The sequence below is a fragment of the Betta splendens genome, chromosome 1 (genome assembly GCF_900634795.4).
Source record: "Betta splendens chromosome 1, fBetSpl5.4, whole genome shotgun sequence".
NCBI lineage: Eukaryota > Metazoa > Chordata > Actinopteri > Anabantiformes > Osphronemidae > Betta > Betta splendens.
The window spans coordinates 6,882,748-6,902,519 of NC_040881.3; the positions used below are offsets into that span (position 1 = coordinate 6,882,748).

Genomic DNA, 19,772 nt, shown 5'->3' on the forward strand with positions numbered 1-19,772 from the left:
AAACTTTTAAACCATGGTAATCCTTTGGGTTTTCGGATGAGCTTGCTTTTGTAAGTGACCACCGGGGACCCACAGGTACAACAAACCGCTGACTAACGCCGACTGTATGTTAACAGTGTTGAACACCGGCCGGGTTTTTACCTGCGTGTGACCAGTCCCGTGTGTTGCTCATCCCTACAGGAGCAGCGCATGCACGCCCTCCAGGCTCGTCTGGGAGCCAGTGAGCAGGCTTTGTCTGCATTGGAACAGACAGCCACTGAGCAGATGCAGGGGTTAACCCAGCAGAGCTCCCATGTCATGGATAAGCTTCAGAGACAGCTAGGCCAGGCCTACTCCCAGCTGGAGCAGCTTCAATCTTTCATCAAGGTAATGTGCACAAAAGGGCAGAGGAGCAGAGGTCATAGGTTTGACAATCTTTGTAAAATCAGCATGGCCTTAGTTTTGTGACATTGTGCTGCTGCACCTGAACCTTGACATGCAGTTGCACTCAAATGATTACTCCCCATTTAAATCTAAATCATGTTTTGGAAACATTTTCAAACTTTCACCTCTTTACACTAAACACAAGTAATGATGATTGGTTCATTACCAATACAAAGTACTGTTGCTGTTAGTGCAGTTGCTTTTTTGAATGAATGAAAAAAACACCTGGGTCGTTCTGTCACTAATTTGCGCCAACAGTGTCACTGTGAGGGATCCAGGAAGCTTTGTTGTGGCAAGTTACTAAGGGTGATTGACAGTCACCTTCCTTTCTAGCTGTTGTTGGTATTCTTAGTGATCTGTCTCTAGGTTTGTATTCCCTACTTGTTGCCACTGATGGCAGTTTGTTCACACCAGGCGAATTTCCATCAAAGAAGCTTTTAAACAATGACTTAAAGTTGAGAAGACAAACACATACAGTACAGTATACAAAGCACTCGGGTGAGAAACGCTGTCTGGAGCGCCTGATCAAGATATCTGCAGGATAGCTCCCTGTGGACGGTTTTTAGCATGTCCAACTGGGATGAGAGCCAGATTCAGAACACACTGGAGAGATTACACATCCCACCTGGTCAGGGCAAGCCTTCGAGCTAGCTAGCTGATTCTCCTACCCGAAGCAGAGGAGGGTGCACCTGTAACCAATGTGTCATTATGCCTGCCAACTATTTCACAATATATAAGGAGGCAGTGGCCACTCCTGTTAGAATAGCATGTGGGCACTCATGTCTTTGTGTAGGGCTAATCTGTCACCTTAAGAGGTGTGACTGACAAAGATCGTCCAACAACTCTGTTTATAGATTTCTGTCTATCAACAAAAAGGTGAAGACTCAATAAGTCACTGCAAGTCCTTGTCCAGTGTCTGATTTATGTTTCCTTTCCCCTTTCTGCCTACACACACATGCATATAAAAACGGGCGAAAGCCATAACACGCATGCATATGAGCACAGTTCATTCTTGTATTACTGCGGTTCTCCGTTCCCATAACCCCAGGCTGGTGGGGCCATTGCGATGTTGTTGAGGATTCACATCATTGTTTGTCTCCCCCTGGCTCCTGTGATCCCCTATAAGAACACCAGGCCCTTTGATTGGACTGCCTGACGTCCGGAGGAGATTTACTCTTGTCATGTATTGATCAGGGCCAGAGGGCTGCACATGTATGTGTGTATAGATGTCTCTGTGTGTCTTTATGAGATTGTTTTTTCTTCTTTGTGCCTGCATGCAGTGTGTGTGTATTTGTGTGTGCGTGGAGATTTTTTATTGTGTGCCAGAAAACCCTTTTGGCCCCTGCATACGCCCCAGGCTGTAAGCACTGCTGTTGAACTGCTAAACAGTGGCCCTGCATGTAGTGACTACTCAAAACTCACACACGCATGCACACACACTGGAGGTAGTTCTCTTTGAGAAAAGCCTCAATTTTGGTTTGTCATTGCTACCAAAACGCACAAAACTGTGTGGTACGAGTTGTTTGAATAAAAAAAAATATCTGCCCTTTTTATTAATACCTTCTGTAAGTATTAGACATGTAGTATCCTGCAGCAGTAATGTAATTGGCCACTTACAGTACTTTAAATGGGTGTTTTGTGTACATGCTTTTGAAAGGTGCTTTAATTGACACAGAACCTTCTAATCTCATCTTCACGTCTATGAGTTGGGTATACTTCTGGTTTCCTGAGTTCTGTATTCTGTTCTTCTGATGGGCATTTTCATCCCAAGATCCTGTTATTTCTCTTATGTGCTCTTCATGCATATTTACATTGCTAATAGAGAAGCAGCAACGCTCCTCCTGCGGTCAGCTGCAGGCCTCCAATTGCTCACTCAGCACTCTCCAGTGAGAACCACCGCTGGCTTTCTAAACTGCACCTCGTCGGCCTGTGTGAAATTAAGAGAGAGCATTGTTCATGTGTGATTACCTGTGTTACCGTAATCCACCAGAGTGTTTTCATGCGTTTCATCGGTGCGCGTCTGTGCGAGTGCAGTTCTTCTGTGCTGGGTTATATTTTGCACTATCCAAGTGCAAGTTGCTCTTGTACTTGTTGTTGCCTCCTTTTTGTTGTTTTGGTGCACTCCAAGTTCTCCTGTCTCTGGCTTTCTCTCATCTGACCATCTATTCCAAGGTCAGCTTTTCAGCAGGCTTACAAGGGAATGATACAGAAGATTATTGCCTCGATCAATAAGCTCAAAATGAAGCAAAGGGGAGTTTACTTTATTGACTTTCTCGTGTACAGTGGCAGTTTTAACATTTAATTGTCTGTCTGTATTTAGAGCAAACTCCCATTTAGTGCCCGACAACTGTGCCATCCCAGGCCTTCCTCGTCTCGCTTGCCATTCACTCGGGCACCATTTGAAACAGCCCCTCGTAGCTTAATTATTAACACTGTTATGCTGCCCTGTTGTACTGTGAGACATTCAGAAAGCAAATAAATAAATGATGGCTGTATTTTCCGTAGCTCTCTGTCTTTCTCTCTCTGATGCACGATTCTCTGTCTGTGGAGATTTTAGCAAAACTTGAGGGTGCTTTTGATATCAAAGCTGTGTTCCCTCAGCTTTCAATCGACAGGGCAACCAACCCTCAGGTCCATCCTACAAGGGAGAATCTGAGTGTGTCAAACTCAATATTCCTCCATAATGTACTAGGCCTCTCTGGCGCATGCTTGATCAATTTCATTTATTCATCTGCCAGGCAGAGCTATCCCTCTTGTTTTTCCATATCCATTTCATCATCCTCTTTTTTTATTTCTTCTTCTCCTCCTCCTTCAGGCCCTGGCCAGCGAAATACTTTTAGACGTTCGAGAGGTCAAGCAGCTGTTGATGAAGAGGAGGAGGTTGAAGCAGGCCAATGCTGTGGCAGTAAAGGGCGGCCTCTCAGCCAAGTCCATGATCAAAGCCAAGTCTATTGCTGCCTCCATCCTCAATATGTCAGAGAACGATCTTGCGGACATAATGGACACTGATCAGGTAAGGTCATGGGACAATAGGTCAACACTTTATGCCAACTTTAGGATCTATATCATGTCTAGATTATGCCCACAGGACTCAACTTACCTACAATAGATTTTCTGTTCTGTAAAATTTTGAAACATCCTAAAAAGTTTTCAGGAGGTTTTGCTCAGTGATTCTGCCAGAGGAATGGGAAAGACATTGTATCATCGTTATTGATTTGTAGCTTTCGGGTGTTTTTCCTGTCAATTGAGACTAAATGAGTGGCAAGAAGTTACAGTAACTTTGGCCTTGTCCTCTGGGAGCAGATACTGTGCAGTAGCATTAGTGGATAATGGAGTAAGAAAGGAGAAAAAGAACCATTCATAGTTCATTTCACCTGCGTTTAGCAGTGTTTAGCCATCTTGTGTTTGACGTTCTCCTACTGATAAATGCAGAATAGGCATGTTGTGGTACTCATATACTGCAACTACCCAATAAGTAGAAAGATGTGACACTCGCTCTCGCTCTCTCTCTTTCTTTTTGTCTGTGTCTCTCTCTTTCTCTTCAAAAACCTGTTAACAGCTGCCAGCTTATCATAAGATTTAATATGGCCTAAGTTGAGTAAATACAAACTCTTATCTTTCAAGGGAAGGCAGTCGTCCAGCTGAAATGTCTTACTATTGGCCACTATTGCAAAAGTCTCCAACTTCCAACTTGGTGGGTCATTGCTCCGCCATAGATCATAGCCATCAATTAGCAGCTCCATGTTACAATCAACCTCCCATCCCAGGGGACTTCCTCCCATCTATCACGAGATGAAAGAGGGCGCATGAGGCACTTACTCACACTTGAAACCAATTTTAGCCCTTTGCAGCCCAGCTCCACCCAGGAGATGACGGGTTACGCTTTCTCACTTGACAAAAAGTTCCTGTTATCAAGGTTTAAGCTTCAGTAGGTCAAATCTGTCTCTTCCTTAATGCGTTTTTTTTCTTTCCTGTTAATGGTGGTTTTCATGTTTTGTTTGGTGAAAACCTTTCAAGTCCTGTGGTATGCAGAAATTTACAGACGAACTTAAACCGGAATTATTTAAAATCTCATTGAAATCTCATTGATTCATTATACTTGCCTCAGAACAGTGATTTGAATTAAGCTGTTGCACAATCTTTGCGAATTGATTTTCTTTGGATTTTAGGACACAAGTCCCTGTAGTCTCCAACAAGTCCAAAACATAGTGAATTAATTAATTCACTTGGTTATGCGATACCAGTGTAGTGAATGAGAGCACAGGGCTCAGTGGGATTGCTTTTATTTTTCATTTTTACTTTTAAATGAGAATACTTCATTGCCAACAGAGCTATTCCCCTTTTGGTTTGGCAGATTTTTCTTGTCAACAGTATTTGCTGGAGTTTCAAACATTGTGGAACACCAGTACTTGATTTTAAAATCAATGCATTTTTGAATTTCAGGCGTATCCAGAATTTTAAATAAATAATTTCTGGCTGTGGTTACATTTCAGGAGAGTTTTGGGAACAAGTGACCTTCGTGTAATTACCGCCGTCTCTTCGAGGCTTCATATTTCTTCCTTTTTCAGACCATTAGTTTTGGTTTGTTGATTTGTTTCTGCAAAAACTTTTCTTTGAGGTGCTGCTTTTAAAGTAATTACAGACAGTACAGCCTTCAAAGCAAGGGCACTGTTGTCCCTCACACACACACACACACACAATCTGTGTTTTCTGTATGCAAGAATGTAAGGCAGGTGTGTAACTGTGTGCAAACATACATATCTACACACATGCATCATGCTACAAAATGTTATTTGCCCTTTATCCATTCCATAGCGCAGGCCAGAGCAGCTTGAGGCTCCCTGGGAAACTTGTTGTGAAGTTAATGATCCAGATGTAATAAGGCTATAATTGCCAGGCCAGTTTGTTTTGCACCTAATGTTAGACGGAGGGTCAGTGCTTTGTTATATATCTACCAAGGGTGGACAAGCACGATAACGCTCAAACCCATGCAGTCGCACACACACACACACACACACACACACACACACACACACACACACACACACACACACACACACACACACACTTGTAGGCAGTAGTCACAAGGAGGCCCTCCTTTCTCTCGCTCTCTTCTACTAATATACCCACACACTCCCTCCCCTTTGCGTTCACTCTGCTTCTCAGTTCCTCTAAGCGCCAGCCCCTAATTAGATATCAGACATAGATACTGTCACAGATACATATTGGGTTTTTTGTGTCTAAAGCGTTCACTGTCATTGGATCGCGGTTGGGCTAGAAGGGCATAAAATGTGCAACGAGACAGAACACGAGCCTTGACTCATTAACACTGTCATCCCACCCTGCGCTAAGTAGTTTTTTGAACTGCTCTTAATTTTGAACAGAAGATTAGAACATCCAAAAAATCTAAAGTGGTTCAAAAGTTAAAAAACAATACACGTGTATATATATTTTTAGTTGTGATCAAACCAATATTTACAGTATTAATCTAAACATCTACTGGACAGTCTGATACACAAATGGATAATTATTTGCTAAATAGTTCTGCAGATACGGGGGTTTTACACACACAGACAGCACAAGGCTCGTCACATCATTTCAAGCAGCAGCACTTGGGGTTCAAAGTGAAGAGGTAGCACATTAGTACCGAAGTGTACATGGCCACGCGGTCTCTCCTCACCCTGTTCATTAGCAGTAACAAGGCTACCACTCTGTTAGGTTTTATACATGAGTAGCATGCAAACCTATGCTGGCGTACCCTGCCACTGAGTCTCCAGAGAGCTTCATCAAGGTCCTGGCTGGTGTGGTGCTATGATTCTGCCCTCAAGCAGTAGACTTGCAGAGGCCAATGTTTTGATATAGCATACGGTTTCTGGCAGATTCTATCTAGAAACGTGACATTTATCCACATACGAGGCACCACTATCATAGGTGCATGTAATGTATGTTTGGTCTCTGGCAATACGCTGGATTTCTATCATTGTGATTTTTTTTTGCCTCTCAAACATTGCAACTTTACCCCTTAATGGCCACTTGTATTCCTCTGGCTTTTAGATGACAGGATTTAGTATCTGTAAAGTTTGATTCAAGTTTGTACTCACTCACTGAGCAATTGCCTTGGCAAACTGGACCACAGACTTATTCATGGTGTGTTTGCAGGGGGCAGAAGCCTGTTCTGCAGGTCCAAAGGATCAGGAGTGGCTGGACAGCTTCAAGCACATCCTGCAACAAAAGGTAAGTCTACACATTTGCAATGATAGTATTCATTCATACACACTCTTTATTTTAGAGTTCCACACTAATACAGGTTTTCAGTGTATTGTCCTAAAGACCGCCATATAAAAACTTTATATTCTCTAAACATAATGCAAAGAGGTTATTATTACCTTTACCAATGTTTTATAATTGTGAATCCACTAGTTTGGGCCCTAAGACAGAATGTCTGTGCTTCGCATTGTGAGTGACACCTTGTAGGAGAACAAGATGGAGTTACTAACTGTAAGATTTTGGATGCAGCATCTTTGACTTTTTCCAATATCACAGGACAACGCTTGGTTTCTTTAACTCCATGTGATTTCGTTGGACGAATAACATTAATAATTTGGGGGTAAAAATGATCATTTCAGGCCACGAAGGCCTTAATTTTTATTTCTCTTTTTGTTGTATTTCCAAACACAATTAAAAAGTTCAACCAATATTTCGAATATATTTTAAATTGTTTTTCCCAACTTTGCTAATATTCTCCATTGTCAGTTTTCAGTGTACAAACTTATGCAACAAATGTTGCGATGTTTAGCTCTCACCCAAATGTCCCGCTCCGGGCTCTGAAAGAAATACGATGCAAAAGATAAAACCGTGCGTGCGTGCGTGCGTGTGTGTGTGTGTGACAGACTGTGTCTTTGTGTGCACAGCCACTCATCTGAGTGCTCTGCTGGAGCTTTACTCGAGTGCTGTCAACGTCTGCTCGCTGTGATATGTGTATGATTGAGAGTGTCGAGTGTGTGTCTGTGTTCTTGTCAGTGGCTGCCGCAGGCACTCATGCGTCGCCTCCGCACCACGACACACACCAGACACTGTTCTCTTGTTCCCCAGATCTTCTTCTGACCTTTCCACCTTCCTCTCCCCCTCCCACACTAACACACACACACACATACACACACACACACACACACACACACACACACACACACACACACACACACACAACGCACTACTGAATCCATGTTTTTCTCTTCTGGCTGGACAGCTCTCAGTCCCTGTTCTGTCTCTCCGCCATCCTCCACTGTCCCGCATTCCTCTTTCTCGCTCGCTCTCCCTCTCCCTCTCTCTCTCTGGCTCAGACCCCGAGGCAGCTTGTTAGTGGGGAACTAAATATTGATTTGGCGGGCCTGTCGATGCCGAGAGAATGAGCTAGTGTCCACCAGAGACCTCGGCACCGGCAGCCTGCTATCGACGTTTTCCGTGGGCAGAACAGGGTTGGTGGAGAGGTGGGAGGGGGGCGAGAGCTGGAGTGGGGAGTGTAGGAGAAGAGTGGAGTATGACAAGGCTGAGACTTGCCCCCAGGTCCCTGTGGGGACCGCTGGGACCACCGCAGTCACCCCCCCTCACTGCACTGCACCACACTTTTTCTATCCCCTTTCAAGTCCATCTTGTTCTGTTTTTTGTTTATTTATTTCAAATGCTCCTCTCCTCGCTCTTTTACGGTTTCCTGGCGCTGTCTGGGTTTTTTAAAGGATGCCGTTGTATCAGGGGGACACCGGGCCCTGCCTCAGTCTGTCTCTTTTATATTCCTGAGGACATTTTGCCTATCCAGAGACCAGATGATTTTCTAATGTCCTAATGTAAGATTTTTAAATGCTGCTATGATAATGCGTTGGGATAACAGCTTCAGGTATTGAGAAGCCGGTGATTTCCTAGCAAAGCAGGGCAGCGCACTTCAAAAACTCCTACGCCGTTCCACTCCTTCAGCGTCTGTCATAGCCTGCGAAAGGCTCACCAAGCAGAACATACAGTATGTGAAGTGAAATGGCCTGGCCTGTCACCCGGGCTGTGACACTAATAACACACTCCCCTAATGGTGATATGATCCTCGCCCTGATCTGCTCTCACCCACCCCTCTGCAGTTAGAAAGACACACGAACAGAAATAGAACCAGTGAAAGGAAAGATGAGAGAGATCCGTGTCCTTAACTGGCTGCCTGTCACTGAAGGAGGATGAGACCGCGTCCGTGTGTGTGTGTGTGTGTGTGTGTGTGTGTGTGTGTGTGTGTGTGTGTGTGTGTGTGTGTGTGTGTGTGTGTGTGTGTGTGTGTGTGTGTGTGTGTGTGTGTGTGTGTGTGTGTGTGTGTGTGTGTGTGTGTGTAGTCGCACACTCAAGTGCAGTCTCATCTTGTCACTGTCAGCGCCTAATGGAGCTGCCAGTGGGACAGCACTTTATTATCTCAGTGGCCCTGTCAATAGCAAACCCGTCACTCTGTGCATCTATACCGGTGGATGTGCTATTGTTTGCAGTCTCTGTCAAGCGCCGCCACTTGTCAACATAACAAGAACTTGAAACATTTTGCAAGTCAAAAGTGTGTGCGGGTGCGTGTGTGTGGCATAGGTTGCCTCGCATGTCCTCTCAAACCCAAATGAAACATTGCGTTCATTTTCTCATCTCTCGCCTCCAGTAGTGAGTCAATGAAATCAAACCCTATGCCTCTCAGTAGAGCGCCACCGCGAGCGGCACTGCATAGCCAGGATCGAGGGACGGAGGTATCTAATAATCACGAGCAGGCCAGGGGGTGTGCTGTACGGCTCCATCACACCCCACCATGAATAAGGCCGGCAGTGAAGATGGAGTGTCCATGTGGGCCATGGGGTCCAGGCACCGGCCCGGGGAAGCATTGATTTAATTGCCTTTGGTTTATTTGTGGAGTCCTAATTATTGACTGGAGGTAGAATTTAATGGGCCAAGTCTTTATGAAGACAGGGAAATGACTGGCTTCTGCTGTTGGCCAGTAATGAACAGTAGGCAGCATGTGCGTGCAAGCGTGTGCACATGCACGCAAGCACACATTCCCTCCAGATAATTTTTCAGACTCATTTTCTACACACACACACACATCTTAAGCCTCATGACAGCATAATAACATTTAAAAAGTCATTGACTCTGTTGATTTCTTTATGGGAGGACAGTGGTTTGGTTTACTGGTATGGGGTGGCGCTCAGGGCCTGCTAATATTTACCTCCCAATCACCCCCAGGAGAGACGTACAAGCATCACTTCTTATCAGCCTCCAAACTATAACAAGCAGGTGAACATTACATTAAGGCGGCAGCAGAAACAGGCTGGAGTTGTTATAAAACATCAAAGGCGTTTATGGATGGACTGCAGGGCTGAAATAATTCCTCTCATTTCACGCCCTTATTGAACTTTAATCAGCAGTTGCTGCATCTTGCTGCTACAACAATAAATGGCAGCATTTATCTGATGCTGAATAACAGATTTTATTCATGTCACTTCTCGTCAGCGCTTCTCATCATATTGGCAGCCCCTGGGGGCGTGACATCATTAACCCTCACTATCAAGCATTTCAAAGGCTCCGTGCTTTACAGCGCTAATTTACTGCAAAAGTTTTCTATTGTTGCTGGCGCTGGAGTGTGCGGGGCCGTGTTCTGTGTCGTGTGACTCATTATGCCTCTGTAATGACAAGGAACAGCTCTGGGTCCCACACTTCTCTCTGAAGAAAAGCGACTCTAATTAAGCCTCATTTAATGATTGAGCTAATTAAATCAGCCACTTTTTTTCTGCCTTTTAGTGTGTTTGTATGTGTGTGGAGGGGACTCGAGCCTTTGTACTGTAAATACTATATGTCACTGGAACTGTGGTTTCCCCAGAAGGAGAGTGGTGTGAGCGTTGTTTGAAAGGCAGTTGGAAAATGTGTTTTAATTTAAGCAGAGGCATTTACAGACTTACTCTCGTTTAGTATGTTCAGCTTGCACTACACACAAATAGAAACAGCAGGTGCAGCTTATTGGTGTTGTTTCGTAGCAGTTCAAGGAGTCGAGGTGATTACCTAACCAGCCAAGCTGCAGTTTAGCGCTCAGCCCATTCAGGGAGATCAGCTGCGTTGGTGAACGATTTCAGTGCTATTCTCAAGTCGTGATGCTGTTTCGGCGCATTGAGGTTGTCTGAACCAAAGTGCCGTCCTTTGGATCAGAGTGGACTGATGCAGAAAGACAGTTTGTAATATAGTGGAAGCCACTGTGTTAATTCCAGCAGCTTCCCGGTGAACTACTGCAGCCAGTGAGGAAACGGTTAATCGCAGGTGTGTTCTCGCTCAGTGAATTCCACCTTAAGGCAGCTTCTTGTTTGTATGGATATCACCTATCTATTTATACCCACAGTACCTGAATCACCTCATTTTCACCTAATGAGTAGGAACCTGAAACAAAGACCCGGTGCAGCCTGTGTTTAATCTACTGTGTATTTAGGTCAGATTCCTAACAAATGCATGTTTCACACCAAAATGATGTTTCCAAACACCATATCAGGAAAAGGAGAGATTTTTAATTACAGTATTTGTGGCCCCAAGTGTCCAATTCCCTTTCATATGAGTCTCTAGTGGCCAAAAGGGGAGAAAAGAGAGGGATCCATTCCGCTGCAGGGGAAGGTAATTATGAAGGAGAGTGGGAGAATAGGCTTGTTGGTGCTTTAGTGATTTTCTTACCTGAGCCCTTTCTGCAACTGTGACATATTCATTATCGAAGATAATCAAATGCACGGCTTTCGTATGGCGCCTTTGTGCTTGGGCTTCTTTTTTTTAATCTATTTATCATGTTGTTGTTGTTGTTATTCCCCTGTTTGATAAATTTGATTTTCAAACAAAAGTGAGAAGATCAAAGATCAAAGAGCTGTTTTTTCCCCTCTGTAATAAAACTGCTGTAACTACTTCCCTCTCACCTTGAATAGTGGCCTAGATTGAGACAGCCCATCAGCCAGGGACAACTCTTTACCACAGGACTTATTAGTCAAAGCCAATAAATGCCTTGCTTTTTTACTGTTATTTTTAAAATAAGTGTCACTGGTATAACACTGTATAAACATATAATCCACGTACTGTATATAGTGAGGTAAACAGTCCTGATAATGTGTTAAATTCACTCACTAGCTATTTGCTGATCCCACCAGAACTTTTTTCTGCTTTATATCTCTCAGGCTCTCTGGTTTTGCCCCACCCTCCTCATTCCTGCTCATTTAAGTATCCCACAACCGCTCTACAACTGCTCTACTACAAATTGGGCCCTTGGAAATAATTGTGCTAACCCATTTCAAGGGAGAAGACAAAAGAGCTGGTATGATCGATCCTTTAAAAAAAAAAAAGAAGTCGGTGTGTAATGCCACTGCCAGACAATGGTCACTGGAGTGTTTCAACTTTGAGCTGCTCCTTGCCCTGAGGTGTGCCCCAGGCTATAGAATGGCAATGTCATTTAATTGGCTCATAAAAACACCTTTTCCTTGCAGAACCTGTCCTTGTCTTTACACACGCACACACACACACGCATGCACACACACAAACTAAACGTACATACTGTATATGTCTATATACACACACACACTTGTCAGTGTCAGTGGCTTTACACATCCATTCACCTCTGAAACATGTCATGAAATCATAACTAGACAAAAGGTGTCTCTGCAGGGCCTGTTGAATAGTAATGGATTCGAGTTAGCATGGCTTAATGCTATAGTAGCTATTTTAGTGTTGCCAAAGGGGACAGGGCCGCTGTGTTGCTTAGTGCTACTGCTTGGCCTGGCCAGCTCAGCCAAAGGGGACAGGGGCCCAGCTAAATCAACTGTAGCATAGCATTAGTGCCGGTTCCTAACACTGCCGTAAGCTGCCCATGGGATCCAGTAGCGCAGCTGCATCACAGCTTACCTCCATCTACCCTGCAGTGCAGGAGTCCCCAGCAAACGTGGCAGCAAGATGAAAGGACTCGGAGACCAATCAGAAGACATTTATGATGTTCTGTTGTGTTGTATGTTAATGTAGAAGTTAGGTTTATGTAGAACGTGTTTACCTGTTAGTGTTGTTTACTCATATGTGCCCTTATCAGTAGCTTTAATGATCCAGTCTCACACTTTGCTGTCCCATAGAGCCCTGCATTCATGGCTGTCTTCTTTTTAGTGGGTTTGTTTGCATAGTTACTGACTCTAAGTGCAATTAGTTGATCAGAAAAGTGTGTGTGTGTGTGTGTGTGTGTGTGTGTGTGTGTGTGTGTGTGTGTGTGTGTGTGTGTGTGTGTGTGTGTGTGTGTGTGTGTGTGTGTGTGTGTGTGTGTGTGTGTGCGTGCGTGCGTGCGTGCGCGTGTGCGTGTGTGTGCGTGAGCGTGAGAGAGATAGAGACACAGAAAGTGAGTTTTCCCAGGAGAGCTGAGGCCAAGGGAGATGTCTCAGCAGTTACTTCAGTGTAGTGGTTCTCGAAGGACTAGTGTTATGTTTGATGCATCTGGAACTGACTCCCTGCGCTACACAAGCTCAAGTGCACACACACACTTCCCAGCTCAAGGGCCCTTGTGTTCCCTGCTCCTGTTATCTTTAATGAAGAAGAGAGGTGTCAGGAAGCAAGAGCACTGTGTGTGTGTGTGTGTGTGTGTGTGTGTGTGTGTGTGTGTGTGTGTGTGTGTGTGTGTGTGTGTGTGTGTGTGTGTGTGTGTGTGTGTGTGTGTGTGTGTGTGTGTGTGTGTGTGCGTGCGCGTGTGCGCGTGCGTGTGTTCCCCCTGTGGGAGTTTCAGGAGTTCTTAGTCCGGGTATTGATAAGATAACGGCTTCAGATCACACCACAGCATCACAGTCTCTTCTGTGTCCTCAAAACATTTCAGCTTCACTCCTGAATTTGAGGTGTGTGTGAGTCTGTGTTTCAAAGCAACAAGGTTCCCTTAATTTCTCTGTACAGCTCATGTACAAAAAGTTTGTTACAGCATATTCGTCAGTCTCTGTGTGGGTCAATAACGTTTAAGTGGTATTAAAAGGTTTTGTGATATTGAAGTTGCTATTTTGAGCTTGTTCAGTCCACCTTTCATCTACCATGTGACTGAGGCGGTTGCTCAGGGAGGTAATTTTTACCCTTGATTAAGTGAGGCGCATGTAAAAAAGCAGCAAATAGCATGCAGTGAATACTTATTGGTGATACAGTATGAATACCTGCCTTTGATCAGGAGCCCTAATGACCATAAAATCCTTGTGTCGAGTCTGAGGCGAAGCTAAATTAGCCAGATGTCTGTGGAGAAAGCGCCCTCTTTATCTTCACCTTTTTAATGTTTTCACGACAGCAGCTAAACGAACACATACAGAAAGTTCCTTCATAATCAACCTTTGTAATCCTGTATGATTAGGTGCACATCAGTTCTCACAGCATAGATAAAGCCCACTAAAAACACAACAATGAAGTACATGTCCCCCCGATGCCCGGACTGTTTTAATTATGCCTCGAGGCTCGGCTGCTGAAAAGTGATCAGCTTAAGCTTCTAGGGAAAGTGTGGCGTGTCTTCAGCCCCACCAAAACAAGGCCATTGTACCACTTTCCTTTAAAAAGTAGTTACCTTGTCCTTGAAACACTGCTCACATGCCCATACAGTGAGTTTACAGCAGCTTTAATCAGTGCGGTCAGTTATGACTTTAAAGATTCCTTGGAACCAAGAACTAAATCCAAGTCACTTTTAATGGAAATGTTCAGTTTAATCTTCAGCTCTTGCTTCTTTAAGCAAACCTATAGTTGAGCTCCCTCTGATACGCGTCCCTTAATTCACGCTGGGGATGAACTGATTAAATGTACAGTATAGTGCACAGGGCTTGTGAATGTTGTTTTGCAACTGTATTTAAATGTGAGTATATACGCTTGGCAAAGCAAAGCAGGCGGCGCGGGGCTGAGGCTACTGCTGTGTAGCCTGTTTTGTGAACTGCTTTGTCAAAACACTCTTGGTGGAAGGTCCCTCAAAAGTTTCACGAGTCCTCGGGCCTCGTCTGAGGTTCTCTCGTTTCACAAAGCAGCGAGTCGACTCTGTGAAAAGCTGCCAGGTGTCAAAAATCGGACTTTTTTTAATAGTGGTGTTTTCCTCATTTTCTCTAACCCCTCTGCCTCCACCCCCACACCCTTCCTCCATCCTTTGCCTCCCCTGCAGATCCCCTCTGCCGGCCAGCTAATGGAGGCGGTGCGCGTAAAGATGAAGGAGAGGAAAGTGCTGACAGAAGAGCTGGCCACGCTCGCAACACCAGTCAGCGAAAAAGCCTGACTCCCTGGGCTGAGGCTGGAAAAACTGTCATCCTCGTCTCCTTCCCCCTCCCTCCCTCCCTCCCTGCGCAGCTCCCGCTCAGTGGGAACGGGGCCGGGCCGGGCCGAGCGGCCGCAGCAGGACCAATATTTGTGAGGAAAGCGCTGTCGACTCACTCTGGGCCACCGGCGCAACACAGCGGCGCAGCTTTTGTAAATGAGCCCTCAACATCTGTGTTGGCGCCCCGTGCCTGTGTTACAGACGGGGGCCCTTTAGCGCCAAGCTAATTTACAGGGCTGCCCCACTCCCCGACTCCCTGCACAGACCTGGGGGGATGGGGCAGATGCTTACGCTAAAGTATACCTGTTTTTTGTCTTTTTTTTTACCTTTCTCTCTAATTTATCTGGCACCTCGAGGACCTGAGGGGCAGCGACTTGACCTAGCAATGCCAACTCATCACTTTGATAAAGTCAGGAGTTCAGCACCGAGCCCAACGTTCACCGGAAGCAGTTGGATCCATTAATCAGACCTGATGCAGCGTTGCTCTCAGAGACCACGTGGAATTATTCAGACAGCCCAACGGAGCTCATGCGCATGTAGATCTTAAAGTATTTGTTCTGTAATTATGTTACATTTAAATTATTCTATTCATTTCCAAATAAACAATTCCTGAAGAGGCTGCTTCACGCTGCTGTTTGTTGTGTGGAGGAACTCGTCTCAGCAGTTCAAAGGGCTGTCAGTCAGTGTGCGATGGTGGCTGAGGATGATCTGCTGGACAGCAGGGTTCTCACACCTCGCTCATGATTGACAGCTGACTGTTGGCATGGTTCCTGTCGGTAACAAGTGACCCCCGCTGTTGACATCATTAAGACGGGTCCAAATGAGAAGACATGCAGCACAGCACAGGGGTGTTTTCAGGGAGCGGTCCCATCCTTGACACGGCTACCTCCGACCCCTTTTATCTGCTTCCCTTCTTCCTTCCTCCCTTATTATTCATTTTGAATATTAAACCGTGATCCTGGTCTCCGCTGTCCTTGAGCTGGCTTCCTACACAAGAGACCTCACGCTAGTTCTTCCAAATCAGCCCTGCTTTATTTGATAGTTTCTTTACCTTTTGCGTGTTTTTTTTTTCCTTTTCGCCACTTTTGCTCCTTTTTTTTATAGCGTATAATTAACAATGGTGTAAAAAAACCCTTCTATCAGGAATTAAGAAGAAATAATTCCACTTTTTAATCCCCCCTCCCGCCCCAAATATATGCTAATGATGACGTTTTCCTTTATCTTTTTATAATAAAGGATTAGGCCAGGATTGTCTCTAGCTGCAACTCGGGGACCAATTTAACTGGGATCCAAGAGAGACAAACCCTGGTGGTTAATTACCATTCATTAACATAGTTTGCATCTTTTCTTCTTCTCCAATACCCAGGAGGCAGCTATTGTCAATATTTGTCCCATATAAATTTCTGCTGCGTTTTTCCAGTCACTGTCCTCCAGCGTAATGCAGCTAATGACAAACATTAATAACCGGGAGAAATCCGGTAGCGCAGCGGGCACAGAGGAGCGACGCATCAGTGCCACGCAAATTATGCCAGCGCCCCGACCCCCCGCCCGCCTCCCCCCGTCTCCCCGTTAGAGTGTAGTGCATAGTCAACATGTTTGCTCCGAGCCGCACCAGCCAGTCTCAGCTGACGCACTGGTGCTATTCCTGTGACATATTTAAATGTGGGCCCCCTCGGCTGCTGCTCCCTCGGGTTTAATTAACCTGGCCTTGCCTCTGACGCTCCCCCAGTGAAGACGTTAAAGCGATCTTGAAAACACCCTTCAACCCCCCCCCAACACACGCAGCCACGGCCTCCCCCAGACTCTGGATGTGATTCATCTCTTTTTCTGTGGAGGAATGGTGTGGCACATTTTTCCCCCTCTTTCAATCTCTCCTGTTCTTCCACCCTTCTTTTCTTGTACAGCTCTCATTAGGAGAGGTTTCCTCTGGGAATTACTTTGATCAGTAGTTCCAAATGCAAAGTTTTCCTCCCTCTCCTTTCTATTCATTCCAAAACAGTCGACTCTGTGTCATTTGTTTTCTGTGTCTTTATCGCGCTCCTTCTCTCCCTGACTTCTTCCCACGTCCAACTTGACTGCCTTGTTTTTCCACCGACTCCTGCAGGAGGGCGTTCCTCGTGGGGCAACGGAGGTCAGGGTCAAGGGTTGACTTTGGGGTCGATCGATGATTTGTGTTTGTGTGCGCGTGTCTCAAGGCTGCTCTTTTCCCTCGGTCGGGAGCGAATACTTGCCACTTGGGTGGGACGGCGGGAAGCCCCGAGTCCAAAGAACCGCCAGCGCGCGCACCGAAAACTTCCGCAGCCTCCGACTGATGCACAATTATCAGCCAGCTGTTGAGCGGAGACACCGGCCTCCGGTGATTTCCATTATTTCCCTGACACAGTTTCAGCTGCCAATACACCACTCAGCTTTGATTTTACACACGCGCACACACACACGCACACAAAGTCTTGGCACCAGCTCAGATAACAAGCTACCTGTGACATACAGCCAAATGTGGTTTTGACAAATGTATAATGCAGCATGTTTACAGTTTCTGTTGTGTCTAACTCTGTTTGCTCCGCAGAGACGCTAACAAAAGGTAGATGCTACACGTTCACAGTCTGCGTGACTGGATTTAGACTAATTACACTGTGACAAGGGCCTAATGGTAATTATTGTTGAAACCTTTAGGTATCTGACATACATTCATGCATAATGTTCCTTTTTCATTAGATCAGACGCCACCTCACAAAGAAAAAAAGGAATTCCACTCTCTTGATGCCCATATGCTATGTATACAGCCTCATTGATCTTCACTTGAACAAGTCCCTTATCCTCCTCTACAGCACTCCAGACATGAAACGGCAGCAGATTATGGGTGGATGCTGCCCACCGTGGGAAGCAAGGGAGCAGATAAAAAGGCCAGCCCCTCTGGGGACCAAAGCTATGTTTTGATGCTGTGTGATAAAGCAGAGGCATAGGGCAAGAGGAAGGGAAAAGTTACAGGATCCCTCTATATATACAGTTATAGTGAGACCCTGTGGCTTCGCCTCCTGAATGGCCCTACGCCACTTTAACTCGTCTGTGGGTCTGCCTCGTTTCTGGCTGTTCCTCGGCGCTCGCCCTCCGTCCCCGCGGGCCGTCCTAAGCCTTGCTCATGGCGGCTGTCTCTCTAAAGCCACGGCCTGAGCTCCCGGGGAGAAAAGACGGGAGAGAGGGAAAGGGAGCGAGGGGTTGATCTGGCCTCTAATCCACCTCCTCTCCCGGAGTAGGAGGAGGAAGCCGCAGTCCTGGACATGACCGCGGAGCGATGCCACTACCTGAACCCTCTGGCGGCCTCGTGCCTGCTGTGATGCCGCGTCGCACAGCTCCCTGTTCGGCACAGCGTTGTGTTGTTTTGTGGACTAGAATCTGAATAAAAGCCTAACACGGTAGCAGTCTTCAAGGGTCCTAGCTGGTCCGATCAGACGGGCAGCCTTTGTTTTCTGCTCCTGCATATATATTAACACCTTAGTCTGCAGTGTATAGCTGCTCAGAGCACCTCTCCACCTTGACTAACTTTTCCAAGTGCTCATTAGCGGCCTGGCTGAAGTTTGGAGGGTATGAAGCGGCTGGCAGATTACCCCCTGTAAAGTAGCACACCTCAGGTAATCGCACTAATAAATTCAAGCATCCCCCGTTCACCCGCCCCTCGTTCCTTTCTCCTTTTTCTTGCTCTTCTGCCTTTCTTCCACAGTGGCGGCTTGGTGCAAGAGGTGCCAAACAACAAAGAAGTGTTTGTTTGCATAATATTAGCACTGCACGCTCGCACACAGTTGCGGGGGCCTGACTGCAGGACTGACTGGAGGCTTCCCATGAACACAGGTGGAGCAGATCGAGCATCACTGGGACCAATTAGAGCAGAGCGCAGGTACATTAGCATGTTTGAGTGGAGCCGAATGGCGTGAGGATCTGTGGGCCTCACAAAACACACACACACATGCACGCACACAAACGCACGGCTGTGGTGAGTGTTGGTTGTTTGTCTCCAGTGACGCGACTGGCGAACGCGTGACAAACGACCAGTGGTCTGCTGTCACAGCACGGCACCTTTTTTTACCTGACTAATCGTCTTTCATTGTGAAAAAATAAACATGACCACTGACTGCTGTTTAAAAGCTTAACATGAAACAAATGAAGTCTGTGTTTTTGTGTGTGTGAAATTCAGAGCAGTTCAGACAAACTGTCTGAGATAATCAGCTGGTTCTTCTCCCAGCTCAGAAACCTGCCACAGTGAGGAGTCAGAGCCCTGGACCACCTAAACTGACTCCTTCAGTTCAGAGGAGCAGCAGCTCTTCTCCGGGGTTCTTCTGGATGTAACAGCAGCAGCCTACATACATTTTCCCTTCCAGGAACCTTAAGATGACGTAAGGAACGCTGAACAGTTCCTGAACGGAAGCCAAGCTCCTCCCATGTCTCTAATCTCTGTCCAGTCTGTCCTGCTTATGTTGTCAATAATAGGTGTCTGTCTTATTATACCTGGAAGACTGAGAAGACGTCAAACACGCCACAGTAGCAAGAATCTAACCATAACATATGACGATATGCAGTAAATATAGCAGCCATACACAAATATAAGGACAGACTGTTCTGACTTCCTCTCACTGTGGATCACACTTTAGGAAGCGATCAGTTTAACCCAGGTAATCACAGATATTTCTTATTTCACTGGAGCTCAGCTTCCATCTGTCTGCGCAGTACAGGTGAGATTTATTGTCTCCTGGGTTAAGACAAATGGGTGCTCACCTTAGGATCATAGAGCTGTGGGACTGAGCTTCATCAGGTTTCTGTCAGCTGCTTTGATGCATCACTTTTAGCTTCTGTTTCCAATGGCCAACAGTGCAAAGTAACTCTGTGTGTGTGTGTGTGTGTGTGTGTGTGTGTGTGTGTGTGTGTGTGTGTGCGTGTGTGCGTGCGTGCGTGCGTGCGTGCGCGCGCGTGTGTGTGTGTGTGTTTCTGTGAATAACCTGTGCGTCGTGTTGAACTTTACACACGTTTATCGGCGACATCGTTTTTC

The 19,772-nt window shown here is 45.8% G+C and overlaps 1 protein-coding gene across 2 annotated transcripts in view; it reads left to right on the plus strand.

Moving 5' to 3' along the window:
• cntln (centlein, centrosomal protein) overlaps positions 1-15,350 on the plus strand; it is a 63,190-nt gene extending 47,840 nt beyond the window's left edge. For both annotated transcript variants that reach the window (XM_029156781.3, XM_029156788.2), the window contains exons 24-27: positions 181-366; positions 3,239-3,436; positions 6,583-6,657; positions 14,585-15,350. In XM_029156781.3, coding sequence (XP_029012614.1) covers positions 181-366; positions 3,239-3,436; positions 6,583-6,657; positions 14,585-14,695 — 570 coding nt within the window. In that variant the 3' untranslated portion in view covers positions 14,696-15,350. The remainder of the gene's footprint in view (positions 1-180; positions 367-3,238; positions 3,437-6,582; positions 6,658-14,584) is intronic.
• The last annotated feature ends 4,422 nt before the right edge of the window (positions 15,351-19,772 follow it).